Source organism: Falco naumanni, chromosome 4 (assembly GCF_017639655.2).
Source record: "Falco naumanni isolate bFalNau1 chromosome 4, bFalNau1.pat, whole genome shotgun sequence".
Lineage (NCBI taxonomy): Eukaryota > Metazoa > Chordata > Aves > Falconiformes > Falconidae > Falco > Falco naumanni.
This window is the reverse complement of record NC_054057.1, coordinates 106,749,747-106,771,882: the sequence shown is the minus strand read 5'-3', so window position 1 is coordinate 106,771,882 and position 22,136 is coordinate 106,749,747. Positions and strand designations below refer to the sequence as shown.

Genomic DNA, 22,136 nt, shown 5'->3' with positions numbered 1-22,136 from the left:
TAGTTCCTCCAGCTCAGTCCCCAAACTTGGGTCTTTAAGGGATTAGGTAAGTACAGGTGCCCAGGGAAGGGAAAAAGGCAAGGAAGGAGCTGAGATACTGCTGAGCTACACCTTCTACTGAGCTTTAAGACCTATTGCCCAAAGTCTCTTTTTCTGATTTGGCTTGAAGCCATTTCAAGATGTTTGATCAGCTTTCAAGCCATATAAAATTGGCTTTCCACTCAGACGAAAAAAGTTGGTGTTTCCATTAGAGTTATAAGTAGGTATGTAATCATGCCAAATACTAGATTTTATTTCTTCCTAATACCATTCTGTTGTTTCCTGTGTAATCTGTTCTCCTCTCCCATTTTAATGTCCTTTTAACAATAAGTGGTCTGTGTGGATGGGAACGTGTGAGGAATATATTTACTCTCCGCAAATTTGTGTCTCTCATTCACTTCCAAAATGAACCTGGTTTTTATTTTAGTTATCAGGCATTTGTGACTGCAGTAACTAAGCTTTTAAAATCAACAAATGAACTTGTTACTTTTATTCTGCTGCAGAGGTGGTCTGCAACTGGTCTGTTATTGTCATTTTGAGTAAGGAGATCTGAAATGCCTAAGCTGGTTTATCGATTGTATCTTCTTTCTGTGTGTCTATAAGTGATATATGAAATTGTATAAGTTGTCTTTACTTAGTTGTTCTTTCCAACTCATCAGATCACTTGATTAGCGACTAACCTTCTTTTCTGTATCCTCATTAATGTGCTGGCCTGTCCTTAGTGTGTTGGGTTTTTTTAATCAAGCTATTGTGAGGACTATTAAAAAGCATATTGTAAATCTGTGTTTCCATTAATCATGTGGGAGAGGCTTCTGGTATAAAAAGAACTAGATAGCAGATGGGAAGTTATTAGTAATGACTGTGCAATAAGGTTAGACCCTGTGTAAGAAATCAGTCTAAAAAGGACAAGTTGCACCGGATTGTTTTTTTGCCCTCTTTGTTAAGTGCTACTGTTGTTTCTAAAGTTAAAACCCCTCTTGCCATCTTATTTAAAAATTTTCACTTTGGCCCCAAGAAAACTCTTTAATTATTTGAAATAATCTTACGAAAAATAAGACAAGTAGGATAGAAGGAGGGGCTAAAATTGCAGTCCTGTGGGGTCACAAGTGCGTTTAAACTTAGTATTTTGAAGTTGCATGTGGACGCTCGGCATGCATGGGTGGTGAGGTGGCTGCTTATGGAAAGGTATCGGAGACTTGCCGCGTTTTATCTGAAGTGGTAAAGTCGAGCCCTCAGCTTGGAGGTCAGTGTGATTTCAGTTTGTTTACAAGTGTGGGAAAACAAACAAGAGTAGTCCATCGTCCCGTCGTCCCCCCCCCCCCCAAAAAAAAAAAAAAAAAAAAAAAAAAAGAAGAAAACACCACAAGTCTCTTCTTGTGATTGAGCGATGTTTGTGTTTCTAGAGCCTAAATAATCATTTGTCTCGAGTTAATGCTCACCGTGAGCTCATTTCCCTTCTTAGCTCTATTACTTGATCCCTGGTGATTCATTACTTGAAGCTGTCACAAAAATAGCAGTGTCCTGCTGGTTTTAAAAGCCTTTTCTTTATATGGAGGATAGTTTTTAAAGCATAAATGCCTCAAGTAAAGAATGGATACCAAAATAACAGCATTCATAATGGTTGCTGTTTGTACAGCCAAACAGCACTGCACGCTGATTTACAAACAAAGTAGCACAACGCTCCCTCACAGGCTTTTTTACGTCAGAATTTTTAAGTTTACTAGATTTGTCTTTGTATTTCCAGTTTTGTATTTTCAGATTCGTTACACCAGCAGCTGGATTTTAATAGAAGTGTTACTATATTTGCATATGTAAAGAGGAGAAAAGCAGTCATGATCTGTACTGAAAAGAATGTTCCTGCATTCTCCTTCCTGTCTTGTTTTAGGCTACCTTAGCTGCTGCAAGTAGAAAACAGGTGACCAGTTCCCTCTTGGTGACAATGGCAACTAAATAGTGCTGTGATCTCTGATTCTTGGGTGGCAAAGCTTAGAAATTGTATTTGATGCATCTTTTCCCTCTAGTGCTTTGTTTGCAACTTGCAGAGCAACTTGCTTATAGCCATATAGGGTGGATAGTGCTTACTTAAAAAAATTTTTGGAATTATTTTGGAGTAGTTCTGTGACTTGGCATTTTCTTAAAATAGTATCTCGGGATTTGAAAAACAGAGAGAAGTTACAGAATAGGAGAACTGCATGTATTTTGTTCAAGAGCTGTCTATGAACGTGCTTCTACAAAGTGGCTGATGAAATAGTATGGACTAGTTTTTCATTGCCCAGCATTTTTAAAAAATGCTGCTACAGTTGTAATTGCTGAGGATTCAGAATTTTTCATTTTCAGTATTGCACTTTTCTTGCACTAACAAGATTTCTACTGGTTTGCTAGTTTATTCTAGACATGTAATTTATTCCTAACAGGTATAAAATCAGAATTTAAGGAAGACTGTCAGTGTCTTTAGAAATTAAATTAGAGCTTATGGCTTCAACATTAAAGTTCTATTTTCAATTTGAGTACTGAATCTTTGAATGTACAAATGTCTCAGATACTCTTGGGAACACCTCCTGGATGTGGTGGCGGTGTGAACTTCTGCTTTTCCCGTGCATTGCATATTTTATAAAGCTGTAGAAAAAAAAAATGGTTGGAAAGGATCTCCAGAGGTGATATAATCCAGCCTCTTGCTCAAAGCGGGTTGTTCAAGATATGGTCCAGTCCAGTTTTTAATTTATCCATGGTTTGAGATTTAAGAATCCCTTTGAACAACATACTCTGTTGTGTTGAAAGCTTTTTTCCTTTATGTCAGAATTGTGGAACCATCCGTCCTGCTTGTATCTGCCCAGCTTTTCTAGGAGGATGCTGTTGGGAGACTGACTTGGGAAATTGTTAGTAGGCAGCATCCCTGTTCTTCCTACTTGTAATTAGAACTGAGAGATAATTTTGTAGATGCAGTAGGGCACACAAAAATCCTCAAGCAATTTACACAACTTCTAATTTCAGTCGTGTACTAAAAAACTCCCCCCCAAAAACAGTGTCCCTCCCCACAATGCAAAACATCATGGAACAAAATGTTCACTGGTGATAGCACACAACACTCTGTATTAAGAGTTTCAAAATTTTGGGGCATACAAAATCTCGTGTGACAGAATTGGAATAGATGCAAAGTTGCTATAGCCGTCTCTGCTTTTAGGAATTAAATACAGATTAGAAAAGAGCTTAGAATAAATTGGTAAAGTTTCAATGGTAAGTCTGTAGCTAACGCTACTTTTTTCCATATTTGCTAGTTAATGAAGGGAACTAGAGAAGGCTAATAAAAATGTGGCGTATAGAAATTAATTGCTAAAATTTGATTCTCAAATCTAATTCAGACCTTGTATCTTCAGAAGAATCACAGTTGCTCAAATTTGAGTTACTAATGTTTCCCTTTCCAAATTTTCTAATTTTTTTTTTTTTTTTTACAACAGTAGCCATAAACTGCTGCAGTATGTAATTGTAAAACATGAAACATTTTGACATTCTTCTCTTGGACTATTGAGTGTTGATCACAAGCTCTTACTGTAAAACTTGTTTAGGAAGGTTTCTTTGTTTTGGACTTCAGTCTGATATATCAGTTTCTCTTCACAGCTTTTAAGCAGCAAACAGTAAGTCTCAAGACTATTACCAAGTATTTATACTGAAAGCCTTCAGAAATGTTCCAGAAAAGGAAGTAGCACCTATCCATTGTGCATTACAAATACATTAAAACATCTGAATTTCCATTGCCGGTTATTCATCCCTAGGCTAAAAGTTTTAAGCTGCCTTTGAAAATGTTGCAGAGGTTATTGTGAAGACTAAAGAGCTAACACCCTCCTCCAAAGCTTCTTTTCAGCTTCCAGTGAAGTGCTGCTTTAAGCTGACCTGCAGAGCTTGTTAGGCATACTGGTCCTCTTTTTTTCCCTGGGTGTTTGGGTGTTGTTTTTTTTTTTCCTCTCTCTCTCTTTGCTTTCATAGAGTATAATAGTTACATAAGTTTTCATATTCAGATATTTGTGGTCTTCATTCTGTCCTGGCAGATAACTTGATGCACTCGGGTTTTCACTCTGCTACAATGGGGTACAGCAGAATTTCAAACCTTTTCAAAGTGAAACTAAAATGTGGTCTTAATTTTTTGTTCAATTAAATATTTCATAGAGGCTTTTGCACCTATTGCTTCAATTACAGTTGGTTAGTTATGATAACTAACTATTTAGAGAGGAAAGATATGTTTAAGGTAGCCTAGGGAGAATGGCAGAAATCATGCTTCTACTTGGACTGAAGGGAAATAATTTTTTTTATTTTGGGGGAAAAAAAAATTTCCCCAGCTATGTTTCCCTTATGGTTTCCCTTCTAAGAAACCTAGTACTTCATGACAGAGGGTCAACAATAACAATGTGATGAGAAATAGATGTAATGCAACTACATCTGTCTTGCTTTCATCAGATTCTGTAAAACAGGGAGCATATAACCAGGTACTGCTGAATCAGGCGATGTCCCGTTAGATTCAGTTTCTAAGCGATACTTTTTGAAAGTTGGGATGAGGCTGAAGGAGGGGTAGGAGCAGCACTAAGGAAATGGGAGAAGGCAGTTTAAGAGGCCATAGCTGCCATGCCTCTTCTAATAGTGCTTTTCTTAAATGTTTACTGTGAAGTAAAATCAACCCTACAGCATATATTGAACTTCTCTTCTTTCTTGCAGGTGACCCGCTGCAGTGCAGTGCTTGGGTGGGCCAGTGTGTTCTGTACATAATGATAATGACATTTGAGAAAACCATCATCATTATAGTGCTGCTTATACCTCAGTGGAAAGAGGTTTGTATTGTACAGCGTTTTACAGACAGATTGATCCCAGGCAGAAGCTGCAAAGCGATAGACTTCTAATAGTATTTATTGGTGTGGCTCAAGCATCATAACTGTCTACAGTCAATGTCCTTTAAATCTGTGGTAGTGGCGTGTTCTTTTAGTTTGGTCAGGTTTTCTGGCATCCATTGCCATCCTATCGTATTTTGGAGGTTTAAATAGTGCAATACATAAAATTTTATTCTCTCTTCTTTTCTGAGTGCTGTTGAAGCTACTAAGTTGTTCTTCCTTTTCTTCATTCTTCAACCCTTACTTACAGCTATTTTATATTACTTTTTGTAGGGTTCTAAAGATATTTTTTTTTGCCTGCCCTTGTTGACAGATCTAAATTGTACAAGTTTAGAAATGTGCAACGGATTAGTGAAGCCATTGCTGATGATTGGATGAATACTTAAATTTTGATAGAATATGTGCAACATAATATTCAAAGTGATGGTGCATGGTGTTAGAGCCTGTTAAACCAGTTAGTCCCTATTGTAGGCTCTGGACTTCTTTGGGAACTGTCTTCTCTTTACTATGTATTTTTTAAAACTCTTCTCTGTTTGAATTTCCTAAAGATGGAACTTAAAATGTGTTCCTGGGGAATACACAGCTCTAAAATGTTCAAGACTCTTCCAACACAGCTCTTCAGGCTTCTGTAAACAAAAATGACAGAGATAAGTTTCTTGTCAGCCCCACTTATCTGTGGTGATTTATAAGCTGTCTGAAGCACTTTCCTTTTCTGCAAAGCTGCCCTTTTTTGGTTCGTTACAAATTGTTTCTGTAGCATTAGCTAGTACATGAACAATTGCACTTAGTAGTCCAGTTATGTGCACATGCTGCCATGATCTGAACTTAATCTTTTTCTTTTCACAGGTAGCTTTATTGAATCCTATAGAGAACCCCCAGCTGGAGCTGGCTATCGTCATGCTGATAGTGCCCTTCTTTGTTAATGTTAGTACCACTTGTATGTTTCTGTGAGATGTTTACTTGGATATCTTTCTGAAATGTGTGTGTGGGGGGGGTTGTTAATGAACGTTAGTCCTTAAAGCTCAGTGTACCTTGGTGCTTAAGTTAATTTTTGAAGAGCAGGGGTGTTAAAGAGTGGATGAAACATCTGGATATGTAGATTTTACAGAGCTGAAACCCATAGCGAGCTAAGTAACCAGGCTCAGGAGGGGTGCAGAAATGCCTTATAGACCTCTGTTGGCCTGATGACTTCAGTAGATTGAGTGTAATACTGAAATACATACATAGAAATCATAAAATTACAATGAAATTTGCTTTAGGAAACAGTTGGTCTAAGGACAGCTGTACTGTGAGGTATCCTGTGTCTGGCCGTAGCTAAGAGCAGCTGACCCATGGTGGAGCAGGGAGAAAGGGCAAGCGCGCAATCATCCTTCCCAAAGCGTACTCTTCCAGCAGTCCGGGATTTAGGGATTAGAGCCAGAGATCTCGGGTGTCCTTGCATTTAATAAGTGTTGGTGATACTTTTTTCTTTCGTTAATTTGTTCAAGCATGGATTTTATCCTTTGAGAACCAAAAGTCCGTTGCACTAAGGTGTCTGCCTAAACATTCACATTTCTACACGAAGAGTTAATATGTGATCGCTCTGAATAGCAGCTACTCTTCTTATTTTCTTCTCTTCTACAAAGGAATCAAGTAGCTATGTTATAGAGCATTCACGTAATGTGTAATAAGCCATGTGACTGTATGCTTAAATAAGATTTTACCTGTTCGGCCAATTCAGAATTATTGTCAACTTTTCCTGATTCTGCCCAAATACTGAATGAATGAACATAGGCTACTCTGAGGAAAACTGAACTGTCACTCCCTTTTTCTTTTTAACAGGCATTAATGTTCTGGGTAGTAGATAATTTTCTTATGAAGAAAGGGAAGACAAAAGCTAAACTTGAAGAAAAGGAAGCAGGACAAGATTCAAGAAACGGAAGTAAAGTCCGATACAGGAGAGCAGCATCACATGAAGAGTCAGAGTCAGAAGTATGTAGAGTTAATTATTGTAATTAATGCAATATCAGTCCAGTTTACCCCTCACACCATTGATTTCAATGTAACATCGTCACCTTAGTTTTGATCTTCCTTGCATGTACCTCTAACAGTAGTTCCTAGCACTGACAGTTGAAAACCAGTTAAGCAAAATGGCATTGTGGCACCACTCATGGTAATTAATTCCCTTCCAGGTGGGCAGGAAGACGTAATAATATGTTTCAATATCACTGGTGAACGGTGTTACAAATGCTTCTAAAAAACCCACACACAGAATACAAAAATAATAGACAATTCTGATTTAAAGAGGGGTTAACAGCTTAAAGTGAGAGGAAGTTGGTGGAGGCAACTGGCCTTATTTTGCAGAAGTATTTACATCCTTGCCATAGCATAATTTTCTTCTAAATTGTATTAAGTGGGCAGTTTTCAGTGCAGTTGAAGGACAAGGTGGTATCTTTGAAGGTAAGTTGGCTTAGCTTCAGTTGGTTAATGCAACTTTTCTGCATTAGTAAAGTACTATTTCTATGGAGTTTTCTTTAATAAAATGACTGCCATATTACCAGCGTGGACAGAGAGCTTATATATTCTCTCTTGTTTTAACAGCAAGCTGCCCCCACTGTTCTGGATGTGCTAGAATTGCTTCTTTGGGTTTTGAGTCAGCGATTGTAGTGGAGGTTAATATGCATGCGTCTGTCTTCGAAATTTACTGCAGGTTCCACATAAGGGTGTGCTTGATCGTACTGGCAGTAAATCCAAATTGTGTTCTGTAAACTCTCTCTTGAGCAAATAGGGAGGTGCTTTGCAAGCATAAAATAGCAAAAGGTTAAAAGTAGAATGAAGAAAGTGTGTGACTTGGGTCCATGTTACTTAGAAGCCAATTTGTTTTTAGATCCTTATTTCAGCAGATGATGAGATGGAGGAATCGGACGCTGAAGAGGACCTGCGTAGACTGACCAACTTAAAACCCATTAAGAAAAAGAAGCATCGTTTTGGTCTGCCTGTATGACACGTTCCCTGACCTGTGTGTTTGCAGGTTTCATGGCAAAAACTTCAGTCAGTGGGGTTTTAATGTTGCAATTGCATCTCCCTTTTCATATAAACTGACTTAAAAGCAAGGTCTACCAACAGAATGCAAAGGGTTGGAAGACTTCCAGTTCAGTTGCACTACAGACACACTGACCAATTATGCAAGAATGTCTTTTCATCATGTGTGAGAAACACAGCGTTGTTAAGAACTGGTCACGAAGGGGATTCGTATCTGACGTTTCAGAGAAGATCACAGAAAACAGATACAGCAATCTTTCACTTGCAGTTACTGATGATACAGTTTAAGATGTTCTCAAAAAGACATCAGAATCAACTAAGTTAAAGGAGCGTGTTTTATTACTAAAACTGGCTTTTGCAGCATAATTCCTAGAGCAGAATAGTTTATGGTTACAAGCTGTAACTTAATGTTATTTTTTTAAGTACAAATGTTTACTTGCTACCGGGTACCTATGGAATTAATAGGTGGAACAAAGATTTTTTTCCAAGTCTCCTCAAATCTATTTGACTATTTTATATTTAAGTTATATTTTCATACAGTTGTATTTAAAGATTCTCTTTGTCAGTGAAAAGGGTGCAGTTCCCTTTTTTGTGCAGAACAGGTCGGAAGATTTGTAGTGAAAATTTTATTTATCCTTGTGTCCTGGTTTAAGACAAAGGGATTGCAAAGGGAAAAGCTCTCTGTCACTGCTGAAGTCACCAAATTATCACTAAAAATGCAGTCCTAAGTGTGCTTTTGACCACATAATTTGAAAATACCTTTTTTAATAGAAGGTGGTGTTTGAATATTTGACAAACGTGCACTTTAGTGTATAACAAGAATCTGTTGTGATAGGTTATTTGTGAAATGGATATCTACGGATGACTCTCTGTTTCTACAAGTCTCTTGTGCATACCTCTCAAATGACCCAAAAGAGATGGAACATTTCTTATACTTTTCTTTATATAGGGCCTGCAGTACAGGACCGCGATCCGATTGAAGCAGTTGTGCTACAATATTTCAAATAATTCTGTCCCTTGTTTTTTTGTTGGAAAAGAAACCCTCGATTTAATGTACTTAAAAAAAAAAAAAAAAAAAAAAAAAAGATTTCTGCTGTTTAATTTCCATGAAGTCTTATTCTTTAGTAGTGAAAAAAACCCGGAGAGGTGTAATACAGTTGTTACTACAGAATTTTTGTCATTTCAGTGTCTGTCTTCCAGTAATTGACAACACGTGCTGATCTGAAACCTAGCAGACATGTTTTCAGTGACATCCTTTTGCTTTGCATATTTTCTAAGTGATTGTTTCTGACAGCTTTCCTTGCATAGTTAAACCTTGCGCAGGACAAGGTGATGTGTCGAGAGGTGGCAACAGACCTTAGTTGCAAATCTGTTGTAGTATCTGGACATCAGAAATGTTCCAAGCCTTAAACCAAACAGTTTCATTGGAAAACTGCTCAGAACTTTTTAAGATTTTTTACATTTTTTATAAATTTACTAGGTCTTAACGTGATTTATTATCCAGACCACTTAAAAGGGCCTTAGTAAATACCGAACTGTGCGCTCCCGTACTTATATTCACTATTCCAGCATTCCTTTTCACTGCTTGGCTGCCGAGGTGAACACAACATTCTGAGACTTCAGGTACACCTCAGCATGCCCAGCCGGCTAGAAGGGACATTTTACCAAACCTAACGTTTGCGAGTTTAGTTGAGCCACTGACCTTTACTGTGCACTGAAATGTAATAACTGCAATAAGTTTAAGTACTAGTGTTTCTTCTAGATTTAGTCTAAAAACTAATGATGAGGGAAGCTTAATTGAGTTATTCTGAAATGGGAGGTGGAGAGATGGGGAAATGTCCCTTATCAGCGTTGCCTCTGTTTTAGGCTTTTGGGGTTTTGCGTGTGACTTGCATCTTCTCTTGACTGCCGCAGGGCGGGTGCATATCTCCAAAAGCACAGTACTTCAAGGAATTCATTTTCATCAGCAGAATAGTCACACGCAGCTCGCTTTTCCAAAGGGATTTAAGAGCTAGGTCTGGCTCTTGTCGCAAATGTCAGCATTTATTTTTTTAGCATAGGATTTGTTCTATTTCAGATAGTGAAATAAAGTTATTCAGCATGGGCTACATACCACTGCACAGCCATCACTATCCTCGTCAACCATCCGAGATAACTGAGCAGCGCACACAAATATAACTGTACGAGCTTTCCTTTTATCTTTGTTTTCCCTCCTTTTCTCCAGTCAGTTAAATTATCAAAATTATTTCTATTTCTAGTCCTCATGTTTAGCCTGTGAAGTGTCAGTATATAATTATGGCCTTAACCATGTAAAAGTATTTGTTTTGAGCAGACCTCAAAATTATTGACCAAGTACAAAACAGTTTAAAGCACTACGGAGCAGTTTCTTGAAGGTGGTTACAGCAAAGGTATATGAATGCCTAATTTTTCATGTCTTAAGTGCTTAAATGTCACTTGGTTTGAGATTTTTATATGCCTAGCAAGATGATGTAGTAAAGCACTATGAGCCAAAGAGACAGAAGTATTTTAAATACTGCAGTAGTAACGGGAGGAGCATATCTTCAGAGGGGAAAAAACAGCTCTAACTCTCTCTACTAAGATAAAAATTTTATTCACAACCTCAGCCCAACAAAACAGAAACTGGTGTTTTTCTCTATTCGTTCTTTATCATGCGAAAGAGATGGGAAATGTAAAATTGGCAGTTTTCCTCTTTGTAGGATAGAAATTGGAATTCCTGCAGTAGGTACAAGCGGAACAAGCACTTTTGTATGAAAAGCTTGTATGTGTGAGAAGGAGGTGCGTGCCTGGTGCTTCACTATGTCTTACTGTTCGTTGAAATGTATTGGCAGTACAGTCTGAAAAAAATTATGAAAAATAGAGTTGATCGAGTAACAATGTTACATCATGACGAGGTTTGCATTATCCTCAAACTGGCGCTCTAAATTTATGCCTGGTAAACATACTTCAGGACAGCTCACAACAAAGGTTTAATTCAGGCTGTGCTTAAAAAAATGTGATTCTGTTTAATGAAAATAAGCTATGTAGTATATGCCAAAGTAAGAGAAAGGGATTGTAACTTAGAGAAGAGATACGGAAGTATTGGTGGAGATCGAATATACCGTGACTGGTCATTAGCTGTTTCTAGTATCCAACCTGTGATACATCTGCATAAACTTAAAACACTGGTGTCGTCTAATAAGTGGTTTTCAAGTTCTGGCTTTAGTATGTTCAGGTCCCCCTGTCTTACTTTAATTAGGTAAATGCTGTATGTTAACGTTGCTAACTAAAATGTACTATAGCTTTTCTTCAGGGAAAACTCAGAAATTGAGTTGCAAATTAGAGCAATGCAAAGTGATCCCCTCCGGCAGGTGTCTGCTCCCATTCCAGCTGTGCCTGGGGAGTTAAGCGTGGGCTCTCCCGCTCTGCTGAGAGCTGAGCATCACAAGGAATTTCTGCCACTGTGCTTGACTAACCCGTGTTTGCAACTTTGCTGTGCTTTTTACAGGAGAAATCAGTAATGAAAGCAAATAAATTCAGCCACATCGAGTCAGAGTAGATCTACAGCATAGGCGTGCAAACTTTTTTAGGTAAAGTTTCCAGTTCAATTACTGAAAATGACTACTATGGTTTTACAAAGTAAAACTGCAGTATCTTTAAAAAAGGGACTCTTTTGTAGGTGTTTCTGTCTTGCGTGGGTATCCGTCTCAAACTGAATGTTGGGTTTGTTTGTAAGTAAATTCAGAGTATAGCCTATGTGAGCGAAACCAACAGCTGTATTCTGCTGCCCTCTGTTTGGACCATATTGTTTAATCAGTGGTGTTACCTTAAACTTTTAAGGGTATCTGATGTAATTACATTGTATAATGGTTTACAATAAAGTTTGACTTACTACAGATTTGTACACTTGTTTTATACTTGTTCTGTTTAAAAGCGTGCATGCTCCAAGGTTTGTGATGTGCATTGTGGGAAGCAGTTTTTACTACTGGAGTTTAAATTCAGAACTGTAGATCTAACCTTTTGCACTGTCATATTGGCATTAATTTCAATATATTCACTTACTTTAATAGCAGGTCCCATTTCAGTTGGAGGGACAACTCTTCTTAAGTAGCAAATTTTGTTTACAACTCTAACAATCCGTGCAAGTTCCTCTCTAATCTGTTCCCTGAGGGGGGAGTACTGCATCCAGCTCTGGGCCCCTCAACGTAAGGACGTGGACCTGGTGGAGGGAGTCCAGAGGAGGCCATGAAGGCGACCAGAGGGCTGGAGTGGCTCTCCTGTGAGGACAGGCTGGGAGAGTTGGGGCTGCTCAGCCTGGAGACGAGAAGCTCCGGGGAGACCCCACAGCAGCTGCCCGTCCCTAAGGGAGCCTACGGGAAAGTGGGGAGGGACGTGTTACAAGGGCACGTAGCGGTAGGACAAGGGGGAATGGCTTTCAGCTGGAAGAGGGTAGGCTTAGATTAGACATGAGGGAGAAATTCTTTACTGTGAGGGCGGCGAGGCGCTGGCCCAGGGTGCCCAGGGCAGCTGTGGGTGCCCCATCCCTGGCAGTGCCCAAGGCCAGGCTGGACGGGGCTGGGAGCAGCCTGGGCTGGGGGGGGTGTCCCTGCCCGTGGCAGGGGGGCTGGGGCTAGATGATCTTGACGGTCCCTTCCACCCCAAACCATTCTGTGATTCTTGCCCTCTGTGTGTGCACTCATGGAGAATAATAATTGGATTCATATTGAAAATAAACCTTCGATGTGCCACCTGGGAACTCCTGAGGTTGCAGAATGTTGACCCGAGGCCTTCTGGAGTGTAGGATGTTGTTAAAATGCTTTAACCACACAGCTGATTATCACAACCTGCTTGTGACTTTTCAGGCAAAGCCAGACCTTTTGGGTGTTGGCAACAAGAATGTGTAAACTTACAAATTTCTGAATGTATCTCCAATGTCCTGCCCCTTGGCAGAGGCATGACCTCATTCAGTACCTTGCTAACCTGTTTCATCTTCTGTTCCCCTTCTGATTTGTTTGCAGCAGGTAGTAGAAATACAAGTGGAGGAAGGATGCCCAAGGATCCTGCTTGTGCAGTGCCTTGTATCATAGAACTCACGTAGTACCTCCTTGGAGACAGAAAAGGACCACAGGGGGATGTCCAGTTCTAGGACCAACTCACCAAATTCTCTGTGGTTGTCACCGTATCTTAGCTGCAACCCGTCCTCAGCAAAGGAGTTTTCCACTTCATGTTGCAGTCAAAGATGAAAGAGGGTTAACTTGCCTTTTTAATAGCCACTATTAAATAAATGAGCCTATCTTTTTTTTCATTGTCATTCATGCCCCATTTAACAGATCTCGGGACCTCGACCAGGTAACGGAGTTTCTACTCTGAAATGTAAGTAACTGTAGTTTTAGGGAGGGGGGGTTGTAGGGGAAAAATTAGCCCATGATCTGTAAGAGGAAATGATTGTGCCTGTTGTTCGGCGTTGTTTTAGGAAGTGTATAATCGAAGGGAACAGAATTTTCCAGGCTATGGGGGATGTCTCAGGAACTTCAGGATATGCTGCCTGCCTCTGTAGGTGCCTCGTCTCCTACCCCCAAACAGCACGCAAGCTGAAGGTGCTTTTTTGTTTGTCTAATGAATTTGTATAAATTAAATTGCTGTGAAAGCCTAACTGTTGCTTTTTGGTGGGAAATAACGTAGTACCAATGAGGTGAAGCAGTTTTGAAAGCTGAAGGGAAAAAACAGTTCGATGACTTTGATTCTAAATATTTGCTTTAAACATGAAGAATGTTATTTTCTTGTAATAGATAGTGACAAAATGCTGATGCTTATGGAACTGTATAGAAACTTCTTAGTAGAGAAGATTTGTTCCTTTGTACAATAGAAAAAAGCCTGCAGTTTTTTTCTAAAGTCGATGTTTTATTCTACTTCGATACTGCTGTTCTGCAGAATCGTTTCCTCTCATTTACCAAGCTGTGGTGGGTTTAAAATAGAAATTCAATGTAAGGAAATGGATAAGTGTGTAACATCCAGGCTGCTTCTCGGCCTACGAGTGATTGCCCCGGTAGTGAGGGGAAGGACAGCATCGCCTCAGGCCTGGAAGGGTTCAGCTTAAAGGCAAAATGTGCACCCGGAGGCCCGGGGGATCGTTCATAACCCACAAATCCCACCATCCTGATCGCGTGCTGCTAGTGCTGTGGTACTGACAGAAGGTTTTCATCATGAAAAATACCAATTTTATTTTACCTCCTGTGCTTTTGTCTGTAGCCTAAACAAAACACAGGCAGAGCCGGAGCAACAGCTAGGGCAGATTTCTACCGCTACAACGGTCGACTTTTCTAGTAAAAGGTGTTTGGAGGTCTGCCACGGCTGCCTTTCTCGTAGTGACATACCTGGTGGGGGTCTTCATTCTTCATAGGTGTTGAGTGCAGTTGTAGGAGCTGGTTTTTTCGCATGATGGCAAGAATTAATGAGAAAAAAAAAAAGTAAAAATAAACACCGCACCCAACCCTCTCCTGGTAAACAAAAAAATAAGTTCATGATTAGAGTTTTGGAGGGATTTTTTCTATTTAATTAAAAAACTATTTAGAGAAAAAATGTTAATGGTTCTGCAAATTGTTTTACTACTCTCAGCATGTACAGTGGGGAACACTGAATTTATTCATGTCCGAGTAAGCTATTCCTATACAGATGACAGGTGAAATGGTTGAGCTTCCTAATACCACTTGAGTAGAAAGTGATTTTGTTCTCTCAGTTGTGTAAGAGCCAGCATCGCAGCAAGCTCAGCAATAGAAGTGTAAGGGTAAAACCATATCCGATTTTATTAACTCTCCAAAACGCACAAAATACTCTTCTGTTGAAGGTCCCTGTGCAAAAGCAATTCAGGGCACCGTGTTATGCTTCGGATGTTCGGTTTATATAATCTGTAGTGAATGCATATTTTGTTACTCTGGGAAAGAAACACAAACACTGTCTTTTTTTTTTTTTTTCTTCCATCAAGAGGATCCAGAGTCAATTTTGTGTCCGTAACAACGTTTTGCCATTTAAAGTTATAAATGGGGCCCCAGCAGGCTCCCTGGGAAGTTGTTTTTGCAGTGGCTCGGGCTTACCCGCGGTCCCGCCGCCCCAGCTGTCTGTCCTCGTCAGCCCCAGTCCAGCCGCCTCGGGGCGCAGCGCATACTGCCAGCCCTCGTCATCGCTAAGAATAAACCTTCCGACAACAACAGCCTCTTGTCAACCTGAATCATCCTGGGTTCTGCTTTGGGAAAATGACCCGGCTCATGACTTCATGTTAGATGCTCTATATAAGACGAGGAAAAAAACAGGCGTTCGCAGAGCTCACGGGCTGGATTCAATCAAAGCCGGGAAGGGACCCCAGGAGGGATTACGGTCGGGTGAGCACCGCAGTTATGTCACAGGTACGGGGAGATGGGGCGGCCGGCCCCTGCTGGAGCGCAGTGCCTGGCAAATCCCTGCTGGTTTAGACTGTTTGCTTGGAACAGCGTATGAGCAAGTTCCTCTCGTTAACCAATGAATTTGGCTTTTCTGGTATATGTGATTTGTTTGATCATGAAGCATTAAAATATATAAACAGCATTTAAATAAGTTGTTACAAGGGATTATTTGATGAAGAAAGAAAGCAGCTGCCCTCTACGCAGTTAATTAATCAAGTTTTAAAATGTTTTACCATAGTTGTTTTTTTTTTTTTCTTTAAGAAAAGAAAAAACATTTCCACTGCTCTGGTTTGGGATGTTTTGGAGAAGGAGCAATTTCTGCTCTTTGAACATGCTTTCTGAGATAACGATTTGAAATTCTGGCAGTAGTTTTGAAAGAACGTGGCTATACTGAATCATGCTGCTGTGTAAAGCTTAAAGTATTGACATGCAGGAAAAGAGCATTGCTGAAAGTTGTAACTTAGGATACGGGATTTGAGACTGAAACTTCGTGCTACATGCTTTTATGTTCATTTTCTAACTAATGGTTTGTCTTTACTGTGTTCCCCAATATTTGGTATCTCAAAGTGATCTTAAAATTAGCTCAGAAATTTTGGGGGTTTCACCTGAGTGTTCTGTTTCCAACACAAGCTACGCGTGCCTGGCGGAGTTCCTCCCTGCCGAGAGCGTTTTACACGGCGGGTGGGATGGAGAGTAAGAGCACAGGGGCGGTAGAAGAGCACAATCCTTGGACCACATAGGGTCACTCAGTTCAGCTTATTTACTCCAAAGAAAAAGTCTTTAAAAACCAGTCACGCGTCTTGTAAACCAAGGCTTTTTGACTCGTGACAGGAGGGGATACAGCGCCGGCTGTGCCCACCGGGAATGGCTCCTGGCCAGCCCCACTGACACGCACTTGCCCTGGGAGCAGTTAGCGGTCGTGTGGCCACAACCCTGGCAGCTGCCGGTGCTGGCAGGCCCAGGGCTGAGCTCTGAGGCTCACAGGAACCGTTCTGTGCAGCGGTTGTGCTTTTTGGCTGGGGGCCAACCGATCCACAGCAACTATCCTGCCGGGAAACCCACCTGTAATCAAAGCGTGAGAGGGTTTATTTTAAAATAACTGGGTGACGCTCAACAGCTGTGCTTGGCCTGGCTGTGTCTTAGTGCATCTCGATGCCTCCTTTCCTTACCCCGCCCCCAAGAAGTCTTTTGTCCCAGTGGAGAGAAGCCTTGCGGTTATTGCCTTTTGCTAGCAACGGGTGAAGGATCTTAGCAGGTTTCACATTCCTGTTAACAAAACAAGGGGTTTCTTCCCTTTCTGCGTTGGAGCCAGCACAGGTCTGTATTGGTTGCTCGTGGACCGTGCCGTGGCCGTGGAGGACTGTTCCCATCACGTGCCAATTTTCACTAGATGGACAAACGAAGCCCCGGCTGTAGGGTATTTGGTTGACCAGCTAACGCACCAAAATCTGTTGTGAGTTTTGAAGGGTTTGCTACCACCCTTTCCCCTTGCTTGCTTTGGCCACTCGTAGAGTGTTTTCCCCAGAGGTTTTTGTGAATGTTTTGTTTCCCACAACACATGCGAGCGGGATTGACGGCGAGCTATTCTGAGCGTTCCCGGGAATTTACAGCTGGTAGGAAACATGCCGAAGGCTCCAGTGCAGCCAGCCTGCCCCTGCCAAGAGCCAGGCATGCATGTGCTGTCTCTGCAAGCTCCCTGGGACTCGCTGCTCCGGCCGTTTTTGGGCCTTGAGGGATTTGTTTCCCTCCACAACTGTTTTTAGCTTTACAGGCAGCGCCTAGAAATGCTTAAGTGGGCTCCACCGCTGCCAGAACCCAGATATGAGGAGCCCTGCATGTGTAGCGATGGTCAGAGAAGTTTCTCGATGATGCTTCAGTGTGCAGATCTGTTAGAGCTGGAATGTGTGGGTCTTTTATTCTTTTAATCCTGTCTGCTGTGCCCCTGCGCCCCGCCACAAGGTCTGCCTGGTGGGACCTTGGCAATCTGTCCCTGAAATAGTAAACTGAAGGGGGGATGTTAATTAACCGACTGCTGCTGATTGACGTTGTGTCTGCCTTTGAAGTGCTAACGTAGAGGTAGGGATGGGCTGGTATGAACCGATGTTATCCTGATTTCCTTCTAGCAAGATAAACCGCGAACAGGTGAGTGCTTGGATGGCGCGGTGCACCCCGATGATGCAGGTGTTTCTGTATCGGATATCCTTCTCCTTCGGGTTCCGAGTCCACTGCTTCTGGTGTCTTCAGTACCAGCTTGTAGACAAGCCCGTTGTGTGCTCAGATACCTTTGTTCCCTACATTTAAGATCAATCACTGTTGGGTCAGGTATTGAGTTTACTCCAACTAAACCAAGCCAGGCTTAAGAATTTCTCTGACCAATTTCCCAAAGAAGTAGCGAGTAGGCTGAGGCGTAAGCACAGTTTAGTAACGAAGGGTTTCTATACTTCTCAAATATTGGACAGGTTCTTAAATTATCAAACTGTACCTGCAGCATGGCCAGGCAGGGCTGGACAGAGAAAATGTAAAAATAAAGTTAAAAAAGAAAAAAATAATGAAGCAATCCTCTCTGTCTTTCAAAGGCTGTGCAATCAGAGGACAATTTCAGAACAGAACAGTAACGTGGCAACAGATTTTGGGAAGGGCAATGAAATCATGATTGTGCAAAGACCTGGAGTAGCTGAGTGTATGGTCTCAGAATTGAAATAGGTGAAATATTGTATTAGCGTCTCCGTGTGCCGTAGCCTTTGGGTTAAGGCAGCTGGGTTCCCAGTGCTTCTAAACATAAAAAACTGACGTCTGAGTGATGCATCTGTCTCTCAGCCAGCCCCTGTGAAAAAGAAGCGTCCTCCAGTGAAGGAAGAAGACCTCAAAGGAGCCAGAGGAAACCTTTCCAAAAACCAGGAAATTAAATCCAAAACCTACCAAGTGATGAAGCAGTGTGGTAAGTCTCCTTGGTGGAAATGGCTGAGCAGGCTTCCGAAGTGAAACACGGGCTTCATCGCTCTTTTCAAGTGAAACGGTGCTCCTCGGAGGCAGCAGCCAGCAGTGGGCTCACGGACCCTGGCCCGGCTGGGCAGGGACGGGGCATCCATCGTCCTGGCGGACCGAGGGGGGCCAGCGGAGCCCTGCCCGGGGGGAGAGCCCGGCTTTGCCTCCTGAGCCAGGGGTCGGGCCGAGCCCTGGGACCGCAGCCAGCGTCAGTGGCTGCCAGGTTGAAGGCTGGAGGCTTGGTCATAGATGAGGGGATTTCTGGCCTCTCGGCTGGCTGAATTTGATGTGTTTGAGAGGAAGCAGAAATTGGGGGGTGGGGGTGGGGGTAAAGGGCCGATGAGAGTCAAGAGACTGGCTGCTTGCACCGCACACCCCTGGTGCTCTGGTTTTGTGTCCCTTTTCTGCCGCCCATGGAAGTACAGGGGAAAATGAAGAATTTTAACCCCTTTTCAGCATAATACCCTGAGCTCAGTTGTTTCCAAGTTTCTAAAGCAGCTGCAGGGCTTTGGGGTGGGTTGGTGGTAGTGACCAGCTGCGGGTGCTGTCCCGTGCTCAGGATGGGAGCACCGTGCTTTAAGGTTTGGCAAGTTGATGGACAGACAAAATATTTATCCAATGTGTACATATGTATTTCAGCAGCACTAGTTTTACTCCTCAAATCTGGTGTGTTGCTTCGCTGATTGCCTCTCCTGGTTTTCTTTTCCAAGAACAAATGGGCTCTGTAGCACCTTCCATATTCAGCCGGGATCGGACCGGGGGTGAAACAGTCTTTGAGAAACCCAAAGCGGAGCCGGCCAAGAGTGTCTTTGGCTGACGGCGGAGCTGGACACATCTCACCCAGATGATTGTTGTAACGTTTTCCCAAATCCCTGCCCCTTACACCAAAGTCACTGTAGACCCAAGTAGCTGATTTCCACTGTTAGCCATTAAGTAGGGAATAGACTCATGTCGAAAGCTACAACTTCCACGTTAATTTTTAATATGTGCTTTCTTTCTATGTGTTGAATGGTGTTTGCTCTAATGGTTTAATAAAAAAAAGTTGGATACAGCTTGGCACACTGTGGTGACTCATTTCAGCGTAGGCCTAGACGGATTCTGCGGACACGCTGGCATTGCGGGCTGTGGCGTACTCTGCCGAATGTGAGGAATACACCCCCGCGTGGCACCGTTTTGGTGTCAGTGCAATTTCCTCACGCTGTGCCCTCACCAAGAGGGAGCCAAGGGCCTGCTTAAAGGGCTGCCACAGGCACCCAGGGATTTCACCCGGAGCCGTGCCAACCACCGCGGTGCCCTGCCGAGGCCCCTCAGGCCTCCTTCATGCCCGGCCTCCTGCCTGCCGCCCGCCTGGCCCCCCGCACGTGGTGTGCCCAGAGGCGAGGTGCCAAGCTGCTGCTGTGCCCCCAGTGCTGAGGGAAGGCTTCCAGCACCTTCCCCAGTGGCTTTTTTCCTCATGTCCCCTGGGACGAAGCGAGAAGCGGGATGGCAGCAGCACGGGCGCCGTGTCCCATCCGAGTGGGGAGCCGAGCGACCGGCTGAGCGTCCGTACGACAGCAAGCACGTGCTGGGTGGCAGCTGGGTTTTTGCAGCTCTGTTGACGTCTTGATTTGCTGCATTAAACATCCAACCTGTTCTCCCCCAAGATTATAAACTGCAGTATTGCCTTTCAGCTGGATCTTGGTGCTGGAACACGGGTGATCCTCTGCTTTGTGGGCGCCCACCGCCCCTCTCGCACACCCCGAGTCCCTGGCGCACAGCTGGGGATGGCAAGGTAGGTGCCACCTTTATTTAAAGAGCTACTTTAATTTTGCATAAGCTAGAGGTGAAAGAGGTAATGAAGGTCTCCATGCACCGTGAAGAACATCACGTGTGCCTTTTGCATCCCAAACACTTGATGGATAAAACACACGGACGACACCCACAAAGCTCCCAGAGAGGGAGCTGTAAGGCAGCTGCAGGTCCTTTGGGTTCAAGGTTTTAGAGGGAGGTTTCCTTAAAAAAACTAAAATCTTGCTGGTGCCTCCTCACAGGTAACTCAGCACAGCCTTTGCCTCTGAGAAAGGCCCCTTCCAGAGCTCTGAAGGTAAAAAGAAAACAAAACAAGGTGGGGGAAAAAGTTCCAGCCCTGATAACACTGGAGCTGTCCCTGCATCAGGTTTAAAAAACCCTCCTCAATTAATCTGTGATGAGAAGTTGGCAGGAGGTTGTTTAATAATATAAAAAATGATGGAGAGGGACAAGTGGGGCAAAACGTTATCGCTTTCTGTTGTATGCCACGAGTGACTGAGCGTTGCAGGTTTGCTCGGTGGGGAGCAGGAGGGGGGTGCTGTATTTCAGAACCCGTTTTGGACATGCCGGCGCTGATCTGCAAAGCACAGAAGCCTCTGTGTCCCGCAGGATTGCGGCGCAGGTGCAGCAGGGAAGCAAAGTAAGTTATGTATTAGAAACCTGGGATTTTCCCAACTGCTTTATTTCCAGGATGTCCTCTGGTTCGATCGCTTGTGATGCTTCCCAGTGTGACAGTAAGTGCTCAGGACCAAGTACCTTTTTTTTTTTTTTTTTTTTTCCCTGTCTTTTAAGATGGACTTCATCTAAAAAAATATGCATTGGAGGTAAATGTGGGACAAAGTTGCTCCCGGCTTCTGACAGCAAGGTCCATGCTGTCCTGGGTGAATTGGAGGGACCCCCCGCCACCCCGCCCCCAGCCTTGCTGCTCTGCTGGGAAAGTTACTGGCAGCTGCTGCAAGACAGGAGATACTTGTAGGTAAGAAGAACAAATAAAAAGCTGCCTAGAGAATTTTTTGTCATGTTTTCCTTCGTCCTTGTGACTCCACTAAGTGCAATCACAGAAAATGTATTTTCTCCCTTTTCCCTTCATTTTCTTAATAAGAAATGGTGACAGAGAAGTGTCTGAACGAAGCCCGGGGGTGTGAGGGTTTAGATAATTTTGCACTCCGAAGTGTCTCCTGTTGAGATGGTGGGTTTAGATCCCTCCTCCAAGGTGATCTGAGATCATGTCACACCATGTTCATTCCTCGGAGCAAGGAGCACCGGGTGCTGCAGGGTTGGTGCCCAGTGCCCTGGCAGCAGTGGGCACTGGATGTCAGTGGGGGTGGCTGTCGGTGGCGGCTCATACAGCAACAGGGCACAGTGCTCAAGTCTGGGGACAAGGCTGAGCACGAGGATTTTCCTGCAACCACTTCAGTGAGCCACCGAGGGATGCTGGAGGGATTTCACAGCTTCCCCGGGTGCTGGCCGCCTCCGTGGGAGCGGGGCAGAGCCAACCACGCAGCCTAAGTCTGTGCAGTTAAAGCAGCTCTTTAACGCCCGTGGGATTTTACATGTGGGTATTAGAAAACCGACGGCAGATCCACTTAATTAAAGCTAAAGCTTTGGCTCTTCAGGATCTTAGACCACTAAGTGTATAAACCCGTGTATCTGAAGGGATTAAAGCATTACATGAGTTGTAGCAGTTAATCAAATGTTTTAATTTTTTTCTGTTAAAATGTACATATTTACGTGTCCTGCTATAAACAAGATGGTATTCACAAGTAGTATAAGCAGTCTGCCTGGAAAAAATGAAGTTGTTTTTTTTTTTAAAGTTACTTAAAGCACAAGCCTTGTAAGACCAGGCTGTGCTCGACAGACTCTTCGTGGTGAACTTCTCAATGTCTGTTGACATTATAACTACTGAGCCCTGCGTTAGCATCTCCTCACAAATCCGAGGCCACCAGGGACTCTTTGTAAAATAGCAGAGAAGCAAACCCAGATGCAGGCATTTCCA

At 42.8% G+C, this 22,136-nt stretch overlaps 2 protein-coding genes across 2 annotated transcripts in view; both read left to right on the top strand.

Moving 5' to 3' along the window:
- Positions 1-11,827, top strand: part of LOC121086814 (store-operated calcium entry regulator STIMATE) — a 38,084-nt gene extending 26,257 nt beyond the window's left edge. Inside the window, exons 5-8 of the mRNA XM_040591075.1 lie at positions 4,744-4,856; positions 5,760-5,837; positions 6,735-6,884; positions 7,780-11,827. Coding sequence (XP_040447009.1) covers positions 4,744-4,856; positions 5,760-5,837; positions 6,735-6,884; positions 7,780-7,896 — 458 coding nt within the window. The 3' untranslated portion in view covers positions 7,897-11,827. The remainder of the gene's footprint in view (positions 1-4,743; positions 4,857-5,759; positions 5,838-6,734; positions 6,885-7,779) is intronic.
- A 3,105-nt stretch (positions 11,828-14,932) lies between these two features.
- Positions 14,933-19,403, top strand: MUSTN1 (musculoskeletal, embryonic nuclear protein 1). The gene is made up of 3 exons (XM_040591076.1): positions 14,933-15,331; positions 18,185-18,305; positions 19,063-19,403. The coding sequence occupies exons 1-3, from the start codon at positions 15,209-15,211 to the stop codon at positions 19,167-19,169; spliced, it is 351 nt and encodes a 116-aa protein (XP_040447010.1). The 5' UTR covers positions 14,933-15,208; the 3' UTR covers positions 19,170-19,403.
- The last annotated feature ends 2,733 nt before the right edge of the window (positions 19,404-22,136 follow it).